The sequence below is a fragment of the Salvelinus namaycush genome, chromosome 31, assembly GCF_016432855.1.
Source record: "Salvelinus namaycush isolate Seneca chromosome 31, SaNama_1.0, whole genome shotgun sequence".
In the NCBI taxonomy this organism is placed as follows: domain Eukaryota; kingdom Metazoa; phylum Chordata; class Actinopteri; order Salmoniformes; family Salmonidae; genus Salvelinus; species Salvelinus namaycush.
This window is the reverse complement of record NC_052337.1, coordinates 1,947,442-1,968,051: the sequence shown is the minus strand read 5'-3', so window position 1 is coordinate 1,968,051 and position 20,610 is coordinate 1,947,442. Positions and strand designations below refer to the sequence as shown.

The window sequence follows — 20,610 nt, the reverse complement described above, 5'->3', positions numbered from 1 at the left end:
AGTCTAAGCCTGGTAGCACAGTAGTCACATTATGTATACAGTCACACGATAAAAGACCTAGGGTTGTGTCACAAATGGAACCCTGTTCACCCTACATAGTGCACTACAGAGCTACATGGGACCAGGTCAAAAGCAGTAAATGATAGGGAACAGGGTACCATTGTGGACGCACACCCTACAGCTATAGAACTTCCACACTACACAATGTGACACGAATGAAATGGAGGCAGAAGATAGAAACATATGGAAAACATTTCTTCTCACCAAAAAAACACACTTTTAAACCCCCAAAATGTTTCAGCCTAAACTTTATATTGCTGCCTGTCTTCTTGTGTTTAAATGACAGCACACTGACAGACCAGACAGGGGAACTTCACAGGAGTGAAGGTGGAACAGAGCTTCATACTGTAGGGTCGGGCTTTTGTTCCAACCCTGCACCAAAACACACCCAATCAGCTAATCAATGGTCCAGACCCAAAGTGTGTTAGTGCTGGGTTGTAATAAAAACCTTGCACAACCAGGAAGTAACTCTCCAGGAGCTAAGCAGGAAACTCCTGATGAGTAAGTAGAGCTGTGATCTTGTCGGCTCAGATAACTACAGATCAGAGTACCAGCACATGGCTTGAAAATAAATCTGACCAGGCAACAACAACAAAAAAATGGAGCAAAGGGAATTCATAAATTGTAGTTCTCATATTTAAAAAATATATATTTTTAAAGTGAGTGGAGAATGATTTTATTCTAGTTAGTGCTGCTTGAGACTTAGCGATATTGTACCAACATATTAATGATAGCCCAGTGAAGCTTACAGTAAGAAGTGCACATCTTACCCCCAAAGCCTGGCTGAAGAGAGTCACGCTATTTGCAAATGGCACCCTATTCCCTTTATAGGGCCCATTGGGCTCTGGTCAAAAGTAGTGCACTACATAGGGAATAGGGTGCATTTGGGACACAGGCCGGACACAGCCCACAACCCGGTCTCCCTATTGGAGAATCGTCCAAGCAAGAGTTTTAAATAAAAAACAGGAAAGACAAGCAACAGTAACATAAAGAATGAAAACATTTTAACACGCAGGTTAAAAACAGCCAAAAGTTTTGGATGATTCCATAGCTGTTTCTTTCTTCTTAACGTTACCATCTCTTTGTCCGCGTCCCGAATGGTAACCTACGGCTCTTATAGTCCACTACTGTTGAGCAGAGCAGAAAGTATGGGCAAGTGTGGGCCCAGGTCAGAAAGTGCACTATGTAGGGTACCATCCGGGACACGGGTCTCAGTCTGTGTCTGGGTATTGTCTCTGGCCCCTGGGGGTGATTGGACCCAGGGTATTGTCCCTGTAGGTGGGACAGTACAGCTATACGTCCAGGATCTCGTCGGCCGTACCCCCACATCGTAACCTGTAGCGCCCCGTCCTCCAGCTGATGGTGGGGTCCCACAGGGCCGACAGGAAGATCTGGATGGTCATGGACTCTCTGATGAACCAGGCTACAGCATAGTCCAGTTTGGAGAAGGCCAGCGCACCGCCCTGTGACATGGAATAAAGGAATATGGTTTCTATCCAGCTTGATTCTCCATGTTTCTGTCTCAAGTTACAGGAAGTCGTCGCTAATCGAGTCTCTTAACTTTCAAACTTCTCTGGCGCTAGCTAGCACTGGGCTGTACAGATTAAACCTCTGGCGCTAGCTAGCACTGGGCTGTACAGATTAAACCTCTGGCTCTAGCTAGCGCCGGGCTGTACAGATTAAACCTCTGGCTCTAGCTAGCACCGGGCTGTAGAGATTAAACATCTGGCTCTAGCTAGCACCGGGCTGTAGAGATTAAACCTCTGGCTCTAGCTAGCACCAAACTGTACAGATTAAACCTCTGGCTCTAGCTAGCACCGGGCTGTACAGATTAAACCTCTGGCTCTAGCTAGCACCGGACAGTACAGATTAAACCTCTGGCTCTAGCTAGCACTGGACTGTACAGATTAAACCTCTGGCTCTAGCTAGCACTGGGCTGTACAGATGAAACCTCTGGCTCTAGCTAGCACTGGGCTGTACAGATGAAACCTCTGGCTCTAGCTAGCACTGGGCTGTACAGATGAAACCTCTGGCTCTAGCTAGCACTGGGCTGTACAGATGAAACCTCTGGCTCTAGCTAGCACTGGGCTGTACAGATGAAACCTCTGGCTCTAGCTAGCACTGGGCTGTACAGATGAAACCTCTGGCTCTAGCTAGCACCGGGCTGTAGAGATTAAACCTCTGGCTCTAACTAGCACCGGGCTGTACAGATTAAACCTCTGGCTCTAGCTAGCACCGGGCTGTACAGATGAAACCTCTGGCTCTAGCTAGCACTGGACTGTACAGATTAAACCTCTGGCTCTAGCTAGCACTGGACTGTACAGATAACCTCTGGCTCTAGCTAGCACTGGACTGTACAGATGAAACCTCTGGCTCTAGCTAGCACTGGGCTGTACATATTAAACCTCTGGCTCTAGCTAGCACCGGGCTGTAGAGATTAAACCTCTGGCTCTAGCTAGCACCGGACTGTACAGATGAAACCTCTGGCTCTAGCTAGCACTGGGCTGTACAGATGAAACCTCTGGCTCTAGCTAGCACTGGACTGTACAGATTGAACCTCTGGCTCTAGCTAGCACTGGACTGTACAGATTAAACCTCTGGCTCTAGCTAGCACCGGGCTGTACAGATGAAACCTCTGGCTCTAGCTAGCACTGGGCTGTACAGATGAAACCTCTGGCTCTAGCTAGCACTGGGCTGTACAGATTAAACCTCTGGCTCTAGCTAGCACTGGACTGTACAGATTAAACCTCTGGCTCTAGCTAGCACCGGGCTGTAGAGATTAAACCTCTGGCTCTAGCTAGCACTGGACTGTACAGATGAAACCTCTGGCTCTAGCTAGCACTGGACTGTACAGATGAAACCTCTGGCTCTAGCTAGCACTGGACTGTACAGATCAAACCTCTGGCTCTAGCTAGCACTGGACTGTACAGATGAAACCTCTGGCTCTAGCTAGCACTGGACTGTACAGATGAAACCTCTGGCTCTAGCTAGCACTGGACTGTACAGATTAAACCTCTGGCTCTAGCTAGCACTGGACTGTACAGATTAAACCTCTGGCTCTAGCTAGCACTGGACTGTACAGATTAAACCTCTGGCTCTAGCTAGCACTGGACTGTACAGATTAAACCTCTGGCTCTAGCTAGCACTGGACTGTACAGATTAAACCTCTGGCTCTAGCTAGCACCGGGCTGTACAGATGAAACCTCTGGCTCTAGCTAGCACCGGGCTGTACAGATGAAACCTCTGGCTCTAGCTAGCACTGGACTGTACAGATTAAACCTCTGGCTCTAGCTAGCACTGGACTGTACAGATAACCTCTGGCTCTAGCTAGCACTGGACTGTACAGATGAAACCTCTGGCTCTAGCTAGCGCCGGGCTGTACAGATTAAACCTCTGGCTCTAGCTAGCGCCGGGCTGTAGAGATTAAACATCTGGCTCTAGCTAGCACCGGGCTGTAGAGATTAAACCTCTGGCTCTAGCTAGCACCAAACTGTACAGATTAAACCTCTGGCTCTAGCTAGCACCGGGCTGTACAGATTAAACCTCTGGCTCTAGCTAGCACCGGACAGTACAGATTAAACCTCTGGCTCTAGCTAGCACTGGACTGTACAGATTAAACCTCTGGCTCTAGCTAGCACTGGACTGTACAGATTAAACCTCTGGCTCTAGCTAGCACTGGACTGTACAGATTAAACCTCTGGCTCTAGCTAGCACTGGACTGTACAGATTAAACCTCTGGCTCTAGCTAGCACTGGACTGTACAGATTAAACCTCTGGCTCTAGCTAGCACTGGACTGTACAGATTAAACCTCTGGCTCTAGCTAGCACCGGGCTGTAGAGATTAAACCTCTGGCTCTAACTAGCACCGGGCTGTACAGATGAAACCTCTGGCTCTAGCTAGCACCGGGCTGTACAGATGAAACCTCTGGCTCTAGCTAGCACTGGACTGTACAGATTAAACCTCTGGCTCTAGCTAGCACTGGACTGTACAGATAACCTCTGGCTCTAGCTAGCACTGGACTGTACAGATGAAACCTCTGGCTCTAGCTAGCGCCGGGCTGTACAGATTAAACCTCTGGCTCTAGCTAGCGCCGGGCTGTAGAGATTAAACATCTGGCTCTAGCTAGCACCGGGCTGTAGAGATTAAACCTCTGGCTCTAGCTAGCACCAAACTGTACAGATTAAACCTCTGGCTCTAGCTAGCACCGGGCTGTACAGATTAAACCTCTGGCTCTAGCTAGCACCGGACAGTACAGATTAAACCTCTGGCTCTAGCTAGCACTGGACTGTACAGATTAAACCTCTGGCTCTAGCTAGCACTGGGCTGTACAGATGAAACCTCTGGCTCTAGCTAGCACTGGGCTGTACAGATGAAACCTCTGGCTCTAGCTAGCACTGGGCTGTACAGATGAAACCTCTGGCTCTAGCTAGCACTGGGCTGTACAGATGAAACCTCTGGCTCTAGCTAGCACTGGGCTGTACAGATGAAACCTCTGGCTCTAGCTAGCACTGGACTGTACAGATGAAACCTCTGGCTCTAGCTAGCACTGGGCTGTACAGATGAAACCTCTGGCTCTAGCTAGCACTGGACTGTACAGATTAAACCTCTGGCTCTAGCTAGCACTGGACTGTACAGATTAAACCTCTGGCTCTAGCTAGCACTGGGCTGTACAGATTAAACCTCTGGCTCTAGCTAGCACTGGGCTGTACAGATTAAACCTCTGGCTCTAGCTAGCACTGGGCTGTACAGATTAAACCTCTGGCTCTAGCTAGCACTGGGCTGTACAGATGAAACCTCTGGCTCTAGCTAGCACTGGACTGTACAGATGAAACCTCTGGCTCTAGCTAGCGCCGGGCTGTACAGATTAAACCTCTGGCTCTAGCTAGCGCCGGGCTGTAGAGATTAAACATCTGGCTCTAGCTAGCACCGGGCTGTAGAGATTAAACCTCTGGCTCTAGCTAGCACCAAACTGTACAGATTAAACCTCTGGCTCTAGCTAGCACCGGGCTGTACAGATTAAACCTCTGGCTCTAGCTAGCACCGGACAGTACAGATTAAACCTCTGGCTCTAGCTAGCACTGGACTGTACAGATTAAACCTCTGGCTCTAGCTAGCACTGGGCTGTACAGATGAAACCTCTGGCTCTAGCTAGCACTGGGCTGTACAGATGAAACCTCTGGCTCTAGCTAGCACTGGGCTGTACAGATGAAACCTCTGGCTCTAGCTAGCACTGGGCTGTACAGATGAAACCTCTGGCTCTAGCTAGCACTGGGCTGTACAGATGAAACCTCTGGCTCTAGCTAGCACTGGGCTGTACAGATGAAACCTCTGGCTCTAGCTAGCACTGGGCTGTACAGATGAAACCTCTGGCTCTAGCTAGCACTGGGCTGTACAGATGAAACCTCTGGCTCTAGCTAGCACTGGACTGTACAGATGAAACCTCTGGCTCTAGCTAGCACTGGGCTGTACAGATGAAACCTCTGGCTCTAGCTAGCACTGGACTGTACAGATTAAACCTCTGGCTCTAGCTAGCACTGGACTGTACAGATTAAACCTCTGGCTCTAGCTAGCACTGGGCTGTACAGATTAAACCTCTGGCTCTAGCTAGCACTGGGCTGTACAGATTAAACCTCTGGCTCTAGCTAGCACTGGGCTGTACAGATTAAACCTCTGGCTCTAGCTAGCACTGGACTGTACAGATGAAACCTCTGGCTCTAGCTAGCACTGGACTGTACAGATGAAACCTCTGGCTCTAGCTAGCACTGGACTGTACAGATGAAACCTCTGGCTCTAGCTAGCACTGGACTGTACAGATGAAACCTCTGGCTCTAGCTAGCACTGGACTGTACAGATCAAACCTCTGGCTCTAGCTAGCACTGGACTGTACAGATGAAACTTCTGGCTCTAGCTAGCACTGGGCTGTACAGATGAAACCTCTGGCTCTAGCTAGCACTGGGCTGTACAGATTAAACCTCTGGCTCTAGCTAGCACTGGACTGTACAGATTAAACCTCTGGCTCTAGCTAGCACTGGACTGTACAGATTAAACCTCTGGCTCTAGCTAGCACTGGACTGTACAGATTAAACCTCTGGCTCTAGCTAGCACTGGACTGTACAGATTAAACCTCTGGCTCTAGCTAGCACTGGACTGTACAGATTAAACCTCTGGCTCTAGCTAGCACTGGACTGTACAGATTAAACCTCTGGCTCTAGCTAGCACCGGGCTGTAGAGATTAAACCTCTGGCTCTAACTAGCACCGGGCTGTACAGATTAAACCTCTGGCTCTAGCTAGCACCGGGCTGTACAGATGAAACCTCTGGCTCTAGCTAGCACTGGACTGTACAGATTAAACCTCTGGCTCTAGCTAGCACTGGACTGTACAGATAACCTCTGGCTCTAGCTAGCACTGGACTGTACAGATGAAACCTCTGGCTCTAGCTAGCACTGGGCTGTACATATTAAACCTCTGGCTCTAGCTAGCACCGGGCTGTAGAGATTAAACCTCTGGCTCTAACTAGCACCGGGCTGTACAGATGAAACCTCTGGCTCTAGCTAGCACCGGGCTGTACAGATGAAACCTCTGGCTCTAGCTAGCACTGGACTGTACAGATGAAACCTCTGGCTCTAGCTAGCACTGGACTGTACAGATGAAACCTCTGGCTCTAGCTAGCACTGGACTGTACAGATGAAACCTCTGGCTCTAGCTAGCACTGGGCTGTACAGATGAAACCTCTGGCTCTAGCTAGCACTGGACTGTACAGATGAAACCTCTGGCTCTAGCTAGCACTGGACTGTACAGATGAAACCTCTGGCTCTAGCTAGCACTGGACTGTACAGATCAAACCTCTGGCTCTAGCTAGCACTGGACTGTACAGATTAAACCTCTGGCTCTAGCTAGCACTGGACTGTACAGATTAAACCTCTGGCTCTAGCTAGCACCGGGCTGTACAGATGAAACCTCTGGCTCTAGCTAGCACCGGGCTGTACAGATGAAACCTCTGGCTCTAGCTAGCACCGGGCTGCACAGATGAAACCTCTGGCTCTAGCTAGCACCGGGCTGCACAGATTAAACCTCTGGCTCTAGCTAGCACCGGGCTGTAAAGATTAAACCTCTGGCCCTAGCTAGCATTGGGCTGTACAGATTAAACCTCTGGCTCTAGCTAGCACTGGGCTGTACAGATTAAACCTCTGGCTCTAGCTAGCACTGGGCTGTACAGATTAAACCTCTGGCTCTAGCTAGCACTGGACTGTAGAGATTAAACCTCTGGCTCTAGCTAGCACTGGGCTGTACAGATTAAACCTCTGGCTCTAGCTAGCACTGGACTGTACAGATTAAACCTCTGGCTCTAGCTAGCACCGGGCTGTAGAGATTAAACCTCTGGCTCTAGCTAGCACTGGACTGTACAGATGAAACCTCTGGCTCTAGCTAGCACTGGACTGTACAGATGAAACCTCTGGCTCTAGCTAGCACTGGACTGTACAGATTGAACCTCTGGCTCTAGCTAGCACTGGACTGTACAGATTGAACCTCTGGCTCTAGCTAGCACCGGACTGTACAGATTAAACCTCTGGCTCTAGCTAGCACTGGGCTGTACAGATGAAACCTCTGGCTCTAGCTAGCACTGGGCTGTACAGATGAAACCTCTGGCTCTAGCTAGCACTGGGCTGTACAGATTAAACCTCTGGCTCTAGCTAGCACTGGACTGTACAGATGAAACCTCTGGCTCTAGCTAGCACCGGGCTGTAGAGATTAAACCTCTGGCTCTAGCTAGCACTGGACTGTACAGATGAAACCTCTGGCTCTAGCTAGCACTGGACTGTACAGATGAAACCTCTGGCTCTAGCTAGCACTGGACTGTACAGATCAAACCTCTGGCTCTAGCTAGCACTGGACTGTACAGATGAAACTTCTGGCTCTAGCTAGCACTGGGCTGTACAGATGAAACTTCTGGCTCTAGCTAGCACTGGGCTGTACAGATTAAACCTCTGGCTCTAGCTAGCACTGGACTGTACAGATTAAACCTCTGGCTCTAGCTAGCACTGGACTGTACAGATTAAACCTCTGGCTCTAGCTAGCACTGGACTGTACAGATTAAACCTCTGGCTCTAGCTAGCACTGGACTGTACAGATGAAACCTCTGGCTCTAGCTAGCACTGGACTGTACAGATGAAACCTCTGGCTCTAGCTAGCACTGGACTGTACAGATGAAACCTCTGGCTCTAGCTAGCACTGGACTGTACAGATGAAACCTCTGGCTCTAGCTAGCACTGGACTGTACAGATGAAACCTCTGGCTCTAGCTAGCACTGGACTGTACAGATCAAACCTCTGGCTCTAGCTAGCACTGGACTGTACAGATGAAACTTCTGGCTCTAGCTAGCACTGGGCTGTACAGATGAAACTTCTGGCTCTAGCTAGCACTGGGCTGTACAGATTAAACCTCTGGCTCTAGCTAGCACTGGACTGTACAGATTAAACCTCTGGCTCTAGCTAGCACTGGACTGTACAGATGAAACCTCTGGCTCTAGCTAGCACTGGGCTGTACAGATTAAACCTCTGGCTCTAGCTAGCACCGGGCTGTAGAGATTAAACCTCTGGCTCTAGCTAGCACCGGGCTGTAGAGATTAAACCTCTGGCTCTAACTAGCACCGGGCTGTACAGATGAAACCTCTGGCTCTAGCTAGCACCGGGCTGTACAGATGAAACCTCTGGCTCTAGCTAGCACTGGACTGTACAGATGAAACCTCTGGCTCTAGCTAGCACTGGGCTGTACAGATGAAACCTCCGGCTCTAGCTAGCACTGGACTGTACAGATTAAACCTCTGGCTCTAGCTAGCACTGGACTGTACAGATTAAACCTCTGGCTCTAGCTAGCACCGGGCTGTACAGATGAAACCTCTGGCTCTAGCTAGCACCGGGCTGTACAGATGAAACCTCTGGCTCTAGCTAGCACCGGGCTGCACAGATTAAACCTCTGGCTCTAGCTAGCACCGGGCTGTAAAGATTAAACCTCTGGCCCTAGCTAGCATTGGGCTGTACAGATTAAACCTCTGGCTCTAGCTAGCACTGGACTGTACAGATTAAACCTCTGGCTCTAGCTAGCACTGGACTGTACAGATTAAACCTCTGGCTCTAGCTAGCACTGGGCTGTACAGATTAAACCTCTGGCTCTAGCTAGCACTGGACTGTAGAGATTAAACCTCTGGCTCTAGCTAGCACTGGGCTGTACAGATTAAACCTCTGGCTCTAGCTAGCACTGGACTGTACAGATTAAACCTCTGGCTCTAGCTAGCACCGGGCTGTAGAGATTAAACCTCTGGCTCTAGCTAGCACTGGACTGTACAGATGAAACCTCTGGCTCTAGCTAGCACTGGGCTGTACAGATGAAACCTCTGGCTCTAGCTAGCACTGGACTGTACAGATTGAACCTCTGGCTCTAGCTAGCACTGGACTGTACAGATTAAACCTCTGGCTCTAGCTAGCACCGGGCTGTACAGATGAAACCTCTGGCTCTAGCTAGCACTGGGCTGTACAGATGAAACCTCTGGCTCTAGCTAGCACTGGGCTGTAGAGATTAAACCTCTGGCTCTAGCTATCACTGGACTGTACAGATGAAACCTCTGGCTCTAGCTAGCACTGGGCTGTACAGATGAAACCTCTGGCTCTAGCTAGCACTGGGCTGTACAGATGAAACCTCTGGCTCTAGCTAGCACCGGGCTGTAGAGATTAAACCTCTGGCCCTAGCTAGCACAGGGCTGTAGAGATTAAACCTCTGGCTCTAGCTAGCACTGGGCTGTACAGATTAAACCTCTGGCTCTAGCTAGCACTGGGCTGTACAGATTAAACCTCTGGCTCTAGCTAGCACCGGGCTGTAGAGATTAAACCTCTGGCCCTAGCTAGCACTGGGCTGTACAGATTAAACCTCTGGCCCTAGCTAGCACTGGGCTGTACAGATTAAACCTCTGGCTCTAGCTAGCACTGGACAGATTAAGTGTGTAAATGTGAAAGCAGCTATTGAGAGTTAGAGAGTACGCCATCTGGTACCTAAACCTGTCTGTGGACCCCTCGAAACTGGATGTAGTCAGAGATTAACCATACCAGACACTCTCTGTCTGTCTGTCTGTCTGTGTGTGTGTGTGTGTGTGTGTGTGTGTGTGTGTGTGTGTGTGTGTGTGTGTGTACCTGGACTCCTCGGAGCTGGATGTAATCAGAGATGAACCACGCCAGACAGTGGCACATGAAGAAGACCATAATATCCCAGTGGAACACGTGATGCGCCGCCCAGCCAATGATCAGGCTGGCTAGGAAACACTCCGAGATGGGCTCACAGATGGTGGCGGGGAGCATGTTGATACGAAGCTTGGCCCATCTGAGAGGGACACCATAGTAGAAACTGAAGAATTATCCCCAAATGTAGCAGGCCAGTCAGTGGACTTCAAAATGGACTATTAGGAGACTAATACAAAAGCTAAATAAACATGTTGAAATAAACTAGAACAAAGCTCAGTTCCTGGAGGGTTGTGTCTGCTGTCGTCTTCACGGATCCATCAAGTCCAAAGAAGAGTGAAATCACACAGACCCGTGTCCCTCCAGGAACTCAGTTTGACACCCCTGCTCTAGAACAATGGGTGTGTGTGACATTTTACATCTCTGGCTCTTCCACTATGGGTTATGGGGGACAAACACAAAGCCCCGATGGCTTACCTGATCATGCGGGACTGGAACTGAGCAATCGAATAGGACCCAGAGTTCTGCATGGCTACCTGTGTTGCCATGGAGAACTTCCATCCCCTGTGAGAAAAGGGAGGGACAAAAAGGAAACCGTGAGCCTTCAGTTAAAAAGGGGAAGTTCAAGTTGCAATCACTCCCATTGATTGTTAGCTAGCAGTGGTTTGGGTTAAGTTAGCTGGCGTTTCTAGTGTCGGTTTACAGAAAACCGACCGTGGATTACAGTTTGTCCTGGCCTATATTCAGGGTGAGGAACCTTCATTATGGACTTCTCGTTTAACACCTATAGTAGGACCTGGACCTGGACCATAGCCATACACATTTCTTTCTTCAGGGTAGCCCAATTGAGACCATGATCTCATTCCAATGGAAGCGCATCAATAAACCATACCACAGAATGATCAATTACTGATGTTTAGTGGCACAATAATCAATAAAAAAACAGGCCACCGTGCCGGGGGGAGGACGAGAGGCAGGCCACCGTGCCGGGGGAGGACGAGAGGCAGACCACCGTGCCGGGGGAGGACGAGAGGCAGGCCACCGTGCCGGGGGAGGACGAGAGGCAGGCCACCGTGCCGGGGGAGGACGAGAGGCAGGCCACCGTGCCGGGGGAGGACGAGAGGCAGGCCACCGTGCCGGGGGAGGACGAGAGGCAGGCCACCGTGCCGGGGGAGGACGAGAGGCAGGCCACCGTGCCGGGGGAGGACGAGAGGCAGGCCACCGTGCCGGGGGAGGACGAGAGGCAGGCCACCGTGCCGGGGGAGGACGAGAGGCAGGCCACCGTGCCGGGGGAGGACGAGAGGCAGGCCACCGTGCCGGGGGAGGACGAGAGACAGGCCACCGTGTCGGTAGCGCTAACGCATCAACTCCTCCTAGGGCTAACATGGAAGATAAAGTAATGACTGCACCTGTCAGCGATAGCCTTCGCCATGAAGTAGTCCTCAGCGATGTATTGAGCGAAGGCGATCAGCCCTCCAGCCTGGTCCAGGATATCTTTCCTCATCAGACAGGACATTCCGGTCACACACTTAATACCCGTCACGTTGGCTGAGATGTAGGAGCGCGGGTGGGACGTGCCAAAATACACCTGTTAGGAAATGGAGGTAGATTACTGGTAGGACAGATTACTGATCATTTAGACAGGCCTAAGACCCCCAGGGATCATTAACTAGATTCAGCCACGGGCCGATTCTTTCTTGAGTGGACGGTCAGGTGGCCGGATCATAATTAACAAATCATTTGTAGACTGCAAATTGGCTGCAATGCGGCCAAACAGATATAATACTTATCTAAAACATAATCACATTACATTTGTATACAATCACAAACTCGGCAAAAAAAGAAAACGTCCCTTTTTCAGGATGGCAACAACAACTGCCCGAGTTACACCAGGAACATACAATGCCTCCATCAGTGCTAAGACTGTCCGCAATAGGCTGAGGTCGGCTGGACTGAGGACTTGTAGGCCTGTTGTAAGGCAGGTCCTCACCAGACATTACCGGCAACAACGTCGCCTATGGGCACAAACCCACCGTCGCTGGACCAGACAGGACTGGCAAAAAGTGCTCTTCACTGACGAGTTGCGGTTTTGTCTCACCAGAGGTGATGGTCGGATTTGCGTTTATCGTCAAAGGAATGAGCGTTACACCGAGGCCTGTACTCTGGAGCGAGATCGATTTGGAGGTGGAGGGTCCGTCATGGACTGGGGCGGTGTGTCACAGCATCATCGGACTGAGCTTGTTGTCATTGCAGGCAATCTCAACGCTGTGCGTTACAGGGAAGACATCCTCCTCCCTCATGTGGTACCCTTCCTGCAGGCTCATCCTGACATGACCCTCCAGCATGACAATGCCACCAGCCATACTGCTCGTTCTGTGCGTGATTTCCTACAAGACAGGAATGTCAGTGTTCTGCCATGGCCAGCGAAGAGCCCGGATCTCAATCCCATTGAGCACGTCTGGGACCTGTTGGATCGAAGGGTGAGGGCTAGGGCCATTCCCCACAGAAATATCCGGGAACTTGCAGGTGCCTTGGTGGAAGAGTGGGGTAACATCTCACAGCAACAACTGGCAAATCTGGTGCAGTCCATGAGGAGGAGATGCACTGCAGTACTTAATGCAGCTGGTGGCCACACCAGATACTGACTGTTACTTTTGATTTTGACCCCCCCTTTGTTCAGGGACACATTATTCCATTTCTGTTAGTCACATGTCTGTGGAACTTGTTCAGTTTATGTCTCAGTTGTTGAATCTTGTTATGTTCATACAAATATTTACACATGTTAAGTTTGTTGAAAATAAACGCAGTTGACAGTTAGAGGACGTTTCTTTTATATATATTTATATATATATAATGCGTGGGACTACTTTGGAAAAGATTTTCAAAATCAGCTGATTCGCTGGTGTTTTTAGTCTTCTGTCCATCTCCCCCAAAAATAAGTAAATATTTTTTTTGCTCAGAAAACAATAATAGTAAAAAATAAAGAAAAACCATTGAATGAGTTGGTGCGTCTAAACTTTTCACTGGTACTGTATGTGTGTTTTTGTTGTCAGGTGTACTTGGGCAAGTTCTAGGGCAGGTTTCCCAACTGGCGGCCCGCCGGTGATTTTATTTGCAAATAAATTCATAAAAAATCCTACAAATGTGATTTTCTGGATTTTTTTCCCTCATTTTGTCTGTCATAGTTGAAGTGTACCTATGATGAAAATTACAGGCCTCTCTCATCTTTTTAAGTGGGAGAACTTGCACAATTGGTGGCTGACTAAATACTTTGTTGCCCCACTGTACATATCAGGATATTATGTTTGACTATATATATAAATGCGATATTGTCAAAACGATATTATATATATATATCGTTTTGACAATATCGCAATATTATTTGTGTGCTCATTGGCTGTACCTGAACCAAAATCCCAGTATTTTTCCTTCATAGCTTTGTTCTCCATCTTCTTTTTAAACAGGAAGCCAAATTTGTTTTCAGCGGTGACACACTGGCTCTCGACAACTTGAACGCGCCTCCGAGAGGAATAATTCTCTCACACAGAACACACCACAACAAGCCGACGAGGTAAACAACCATTCTACTAGGGGGGGGGGGGGGGGGGGGTTGTCTGATTTTGTTTTAAGAACAACATTGCAGAAATAGTAGCAGTGGAAAGTTAAATCCTGAGTGATGAAATAGAGGCTTTGAATGACTTCACCAGCAGTTACATTAGGCACACTCAATCTATCAAATATAATGTCTTTTTAAAGCCATTCTTACATCAGCTAATATCACAAAGTGCTGTACAGAAACCCAGCCTAAAACCCAAAACAGCAAACAATGCAGGTGTAGAAGCACGGTGGATCGGAAAAACTCCCTAGAAATTAAATACTATTTAGTTCCCTTCATCTGACCATCGGATTGTCAGCAACAGTCATGCAGGTCAGCTCTGTGCACCCAGCGTAACATAGAAAATACAATATTTGAGAATAAATGTTTCTTTAATTCCTAACATCCTCGCCGCTTCGTCAAAACGCACTGGAGAAGGTCAGAAGGGAGGGACCTTAAACCTTCTCTAGCTAAACACTGGAGAAGGTCAGAAAAAAGGGACCGTAAACCTTCCCTAGCTAAACACTGGAGAAGGTCAGAAAGGAGGGACCGTAAACCTTCCCTAGCTAAACACTGGAGAAGGTCAGAAAGGAGGGACCGTAAACCTTCCCTAGCTAAACACTGGAGAAGGTCAGAAAGGAGGGACCGTAAACCTTCCCTAGCTAAACACTGGAGAAGGTCAGAAAGGAGGGACCGTAAACCTTCCCTAGCTAAACACTGGAGAAGGTCAGAAAGGAGGGACCGTAAACCTTCTCTAGCTAAACACTGGAGAAGGTCAGAAAGGAGGGACCGTAAACCTTCCCTAGCTAAACACTGGAGAAGGTCAGAAAGGAGGGACCGTAAACCTTCCCTAGCTAAACACTGGAGAAGGTCAGAAAGGAGGGACCTTCCCTAGCTAAACACTGGAGAAGGAAGCGAGGAAGGAAATGGCAGAAAGATGAACTGAGGTTGAAGAGTCTACGGACACTCACCTGTTCTAGTGTAGCAGCGAAGCCCTGTCTGTCGGCCACATAGGGAAGGCCATGGACTAACCCCACCTTCTCCGTCATCTGATAGGCCATATCCGTCAGGGTGTCCGGTTTCACTGGTGAGGGAAGAGGACAGGATTGGCCAATCAATCGTTGTCACCAAAAGCTTTTACAAAATCAGGCAACGGGATCAAAATGAACTTATCAAAGTATTTCATCCAACTACAGTATTTGAATCAAATAGTAACATGTTTGTAAGTAAAAGCAATCAAAGCCTGATGATCTACAGTTGAAGTCGGAAGTTACGTACATTGAGGTTGGAGTCATTAAAACTCGTTTTTCAACCACTTCACAAATTTCTTGTTAACAAACTATAGTTTTGGCAAGTCGGTTAGGACATCTACTTTGTGCATGACACAAGTCATTTTTCCAACAATTATTTACAGACAGATTATTTCTCTTATAATTCACTGTATCACAATTCCAGTGGGTCAGAAGTTTACATACACTAAGTTGACTGTGCCTTTAAACAGCTTGGAAAATTCCAGAAAATTATGTCATGGCTTTAGAAGCTTCTGATAGGTTAGTTGACATCATTTGAGTCAATTGGAGGTGTACCTGTGGATGTATTTCAAGGCCTACCTTCAAACTCAGTGCCTCTTTGCTTGACATCATGGGAAAATCAAAAGAAATCAGCCAAGACCTCAGAAAAATAATTGTAGACCTCCACAAGTCTGGTTCATCCTTGGGAACAATTTCCAAACGCCTGAAGGTACCACGTTCATCTGTACAAACAACAGTACGCAAGTATAAACACCATGGGACCACGCAGCCGTCATACCGCTGAGGAAGGAGACACGTTCTGTCTCCTAGAGATTAACGTACGTTGGTGCAAAAAGTGCAAATCAATCCCAGGACAGCAAAGGACCTTGTGAAGATGCTGGAGGAAACAGGTACAAAAGTATCTATATCCACAGTTAAACGAGTCCTATATTGACATAACCTGAAAGGCCGCTCAGCAAGGAAGAAGCCACCGCTCCAAAAACGCCATAAAACGCCAGACTACAGTTTGCAACTTCACATGGGGACAAACATCGTACTTTTTGGAGAAATGTTCTCTGGTCTGATGAAACAAAAATATAACTGTTTGGCCATAATGACCATCGTTATGTTTGGAGGAAAAAGGGGGAGGCTTGCAAGCCGAAGAACACCATCCCAACCGTGAAGCACGGGGGTGGCAGCATCATATTGTGGGGGTGCTTTGCTGCAGGAGGGACTGGTGCACTTCACAAAATAGATGGCATCATGAGGAAGGGAAATTATGTGGATATATTGAAGCAGCATCTCAAGACATCAGTCAGGAAGTTAAAGCTTGGTCGCAAATGGGTCTTCCAAATGGACAATGACCCCAAGCATACTTCCAAAGTTGTGGCAAAATGGCTTAAGGACAACAAAGTCAAGGTATTGGAGTGGCCATCACAAAGCCCTGACCTCAATCCTATAGAACATTTGCGGGCAGAACTGAAAAAGCATGTGCGAGCGAGGAGGCCGACAAACCTGACTAAGTTACACCAGCTCTGTCAGGAGGAATGGGCCAAAATTCACCCAACTTATTGTGGGAAGCTTGTGGAAGGCTACCCAAAACATTTGACCCAAGTTAAACTATTTAAAAAGGCAATGCTACCAAATACTAATTGAGTGTATGTAAACTTCTGACCCACTGGGAATGTGATGAAAGAAATAAAAGCTGAAATAATTCATTCTCTCTACTATAATTCTGACATTTCACATTCTTAAAATAAAGTGGTGATCCTAACTGACCTGAGACAGGGAATTTTTACTAGGATTAAATGTCAGGAATTGTGAAAAACTGAGTTTAAATGTATTTGGCTAAGGTGTCTGTAAAACTGAGTTTAAATGTATTTGGCTAAGGTGTCTGTAAAACTGGGTTTAAATGTATTTGGCTAAGGTGTCTGTAAAACGGAGTTTAAATGTATTTGGCTAAGGTGTCTGTAAAACGGAGTTTAAATGTATTTGGCTAAGGTGTCTGTAAAACGGAGTTTAAATGTATTTGTCTGTAAAACTTCCGACTTCAACTGTAGGTTCAAAACTAGAGCTGAATGGAACCTCCATTATCTAATGAGAAACACATCAGCCCTAGGGATAAGAAACACATGTGATAAGACACACATCAGCCCTAGGGATAAGACACACATCAGCCCTAGGGATAAGAAACACATCAGCCCTAGGGATAAGACACACATCAGCCCTAGGGATAAGACACACATCAGCCCTAGGGATAAGAAACACATCAGCCCTAGGGATAAGACACACATCAGCCCTAGGGATAAGACACACATCAGCCCTAGGGATAAGACACACATCAGCCCTAGGGATAAGACACACATCAGCCCTAGGGATAAGACACACATCAGCCCTAGGGATACGAAACACATGTGATAAGACACACATCAGCCCTAGGGATAAGACACACATCAGCCCTAGGGATAAGACACACATCAGCCCTAGGGATACGAAACACATGTGATAAGACACACATCAGCCCTAGGGATAAGAACCACATCAGCCCTAATGATAAGACACACATCAGCCCTAGGGATAAGACACACATCAGCCCTAGGGATAAGACACACATCAGCCCTAGGGATAAGAACCACATCAGCCCTAGGGATAAGACACATAACAGCCCTAGGGATAAGACACACATCAGCCCTAGGGATAAGAAACACATGTGATAAGACACACATCAGCCATAGGGATAAGAACCACATCAGCCCTAGGGATAAGAACCACACCAGCCCTAGGGATAAGACACACACATCAGCCCTAGGGATAAGACACACACATCAGCCCTAGGGATAAGACACACACATCAGCCCTAGGGATAAGACACACACATCAGCCCTAGGGATAAGACACATATCAGCCCTAGGGATAAGACACACATCAGCCCTAGGGATAAGACACACACATCAGCCCTAGGGATAAGACACACACATCAGCCCTAGGGATAAGACACACATCAGCCCTAGGGATAAGAAACACATCAGCCCTAGGGATAAGAAACACATCAGCCCTAGGGATAAGACACACATCAGCCCTAGGGATAAGACACACATGTGATAAGACACACATCAGCCCTAGGGATAAGACACACATGTGATAAGACACACATCAGCCCTAGGGATAAGACACACATGTGATAAGACACACATCAGCCCTAATGATAAGACACACATCAGCCCTAGGGATAAGAAACACATCAGCCCTAGGGATAAGACACACATGTGATAAGACACACATCAGCCCTAGGCATAAGACACACATCAGCCCTAGGGATAAGAAACACATCAGCCCTAGGGATAAGACACACATCAGCCCTAGGGATAAGACACACATGTGATAAGACACACATCAGCCCTAGGCATAAGACACACATCAGCCCTAGGGATAAGAAACACATGTGATAAGACACACATCAGCCCTAGGGATAAGACACACATCAGCCCTAGGGATAAGACACACATCAGCCCTAGGGATAAGAAACACATCAGCCCTAGGGATAAGACACACATCAGCCCTAGGGACAAGAAGCACATCAACCCTAGGGATAAGAAACACATCAGCCCTAGGGATAAGAAACACATCAGCCCTAGGGATAATACACACATCAGCCCTAGGGATAATACACACATCAGCCCTAGGGATAAGACACACACATCAGCCCTAGGGATAAGACACACACATCAGCCCTAGGGATAAGAACCACATCAGCCCTAGGGATAAGACACATATCAGCCCTAGGGATAAGACACACATCAGCCCTAGGGATAAGACACACATCAGCCCTAGGGATAAGACACACACATCAGCCCTAGGGATAAGAAACACATCAGCCCTAGGGATAAGACACACATCAGCCCTAGGGATAAGACACACATCAGCCCTAGGGATAAGACACACATCAGCCCTAGGGATAAGACACACATGTGATAAGACACACATCAACCCTAGGAATAAGACACACATCAGCCCTAGGGATAAGACACACATCAGCCCTAGGGATAAGACACACATCAGCCCTAGGGATAAGACACACATCAGCCCTAGGGATAAGACACACATGTGATAAGACACACATCAGCCCTAGGGATAAGACACACATGTGATAAGACACACATCAGCCCTAATGATAAGACACACATCAGCCCTAGGGATAAGAAACACATCAGCCCTAGGGATAAGACACACATGTGATAAGACACACATCAGCCCTAGGCATAAGACACACATCAGCCCTAGGGATAAGAAACACATCAGCCCTAGGGATAAGACACACATCAGCCCTAGGGATAAGACACACATCAGCCCTAGGGATAAGAAACACATCAGCCCTAGGGATAAGACACACATGTGATAAGACACACATCAGCCCTAGGGATAAGACACACATCAGCCCTAGGGATAAGACACACATCAGCCCTAGGGATAAGAAACACATCAGCCCTAGGGATAAGACACACATCAGCCCTAGGGATAAGAAACATCAGCCCTAGGGACAAGAAGCACATCAACCCTAGGGATAAGAAACACATCAGCCCTAGGGATAAGAAACACACATCAGCCCTAGGGATAAGAAACACACATCAGCCCTAGGGATAAGAAACACACATCAGCCCTAGGGATAAGAAACACACATCAGCCCTAGGGATAAGAAACACATCAGCCCTAGGGATAAGAAACACATCAGCCCTAGGGATAAGAAACACATCAGCCCTAGGGATAAGAAACACATCAGCCCTAGGGATAAGAAACACATCAGCCCTAGGGATAAGAAACACATCAGCCCTAGGGATAAGAAACACATCAGCCCTAGGGATAAGAAACACATCAGCCCTAGGGATAAGAAACACATCAGCCCTAGGGATAAGAAACACATCAGCCCTAGGGATAAGAAACACATCAGCTCTAGGGATAAGAAACACATCAGCCCTAGGGATAATGATGAAATTGGAGTAAGAATGCGTACCAAATGGCACCCTATTCCCTATGCAGTGCACTACTTTTGACCAGGGTAGTGCACTATGTAGGAAATGGGGCGCCATTTGGGTTAGTTTCCTACCTCGTATTCCGCTGTCGCAGATCCACACCAGGCCGTGCTTTGCCCCCTCATAACCTGGCATCAGGTTATTAATCTTGGGGTTGATGCCAACCTTCTTCCCTCCTGGAATGGAAAGAAACAAATGTCAGCTTTCTGGCCTGAAGTGTCCTAGCCATAACGACTGTGTCACTGACCGCCAGACTGACCGCCAGACTGACCGTCGCTGATCGCCAGACTGACCGTCGCTGATCGCCAGACTGACCGTCGCTGATCGCCAGACTGACCGTCGCTGATCGCCAGACTGACCGTCGCTGATCGCCAGACTGATCGCCAGACTGACCGTCACTGATCGCCAGACTGATCCCCAGAGACATTCTCTTAAACCTATATTCTTTCACTTCCCTTTAAAGCAGAAATCCTTAAAACGGAGAAACTTCCACTTCCTTTTGCAATATTACAACAAAGGAGTCACATCAAACAGCGAACCCTGTCTTTTATTCTCTGACATCATTGCACACGCTATAGAAGAGCAGAATATGTACTGCAACTTATTTTTACCCACGATGCAACAAAACAAAAGAAGGTGCTGGGGTGAACAGCTGTTTCCTCCTTTAGGATCTCACCTTACGGACAAATA

The 20,610-nt window shown here is 48.0% G+C and overlaps 1 protein-coding gene across 1 annotated transcript in view; it reads right to left on the bottom strand.

Annotated features, from left to right (window-relative positions):
• Positions 1 to 292: 292 nt before the first annotated feature.
• The window catches only part of LOC120026327 (ceramide glucosyltransferase-like), a 57,675-nt gene continuing 37,357 nt past the window's right edge, over positions 293 to 20,610 (bottom strand). Inside the window, exons 4-9 of the mRNA XM_038971167.1 lie at positions 19,995 to 20,096; positions 14,855 to 14,967; positions 11,698 to 11,876; positions 10,766 to 10,852; positions 10,244 to 10,430; positions 293 to 1,523 (exon numbers count right to left, since the gene is read on the bottom strand). Of these exons, the coding sequence (XP_038827095.1) occupies positions 1,353 to 1,523; positions 10,244 to 10,430; positions 10,766 to 10,852; positions 11,698 to 11,876; positions 14,855 to 14,967; positions 19,995 to 20,096 (839 nt within the window). The 3' untranslated portion in view covers positions 293 to 1,352. The remainder of the gene's footprint in view (positions 1,524 to 10,243; positions 10,431 to 10,765; positions 10,853 to 11,697; positions 11,877 to 14,854; positions 14,968 to 19,994; positions 20,097 to 20,610) is intronic.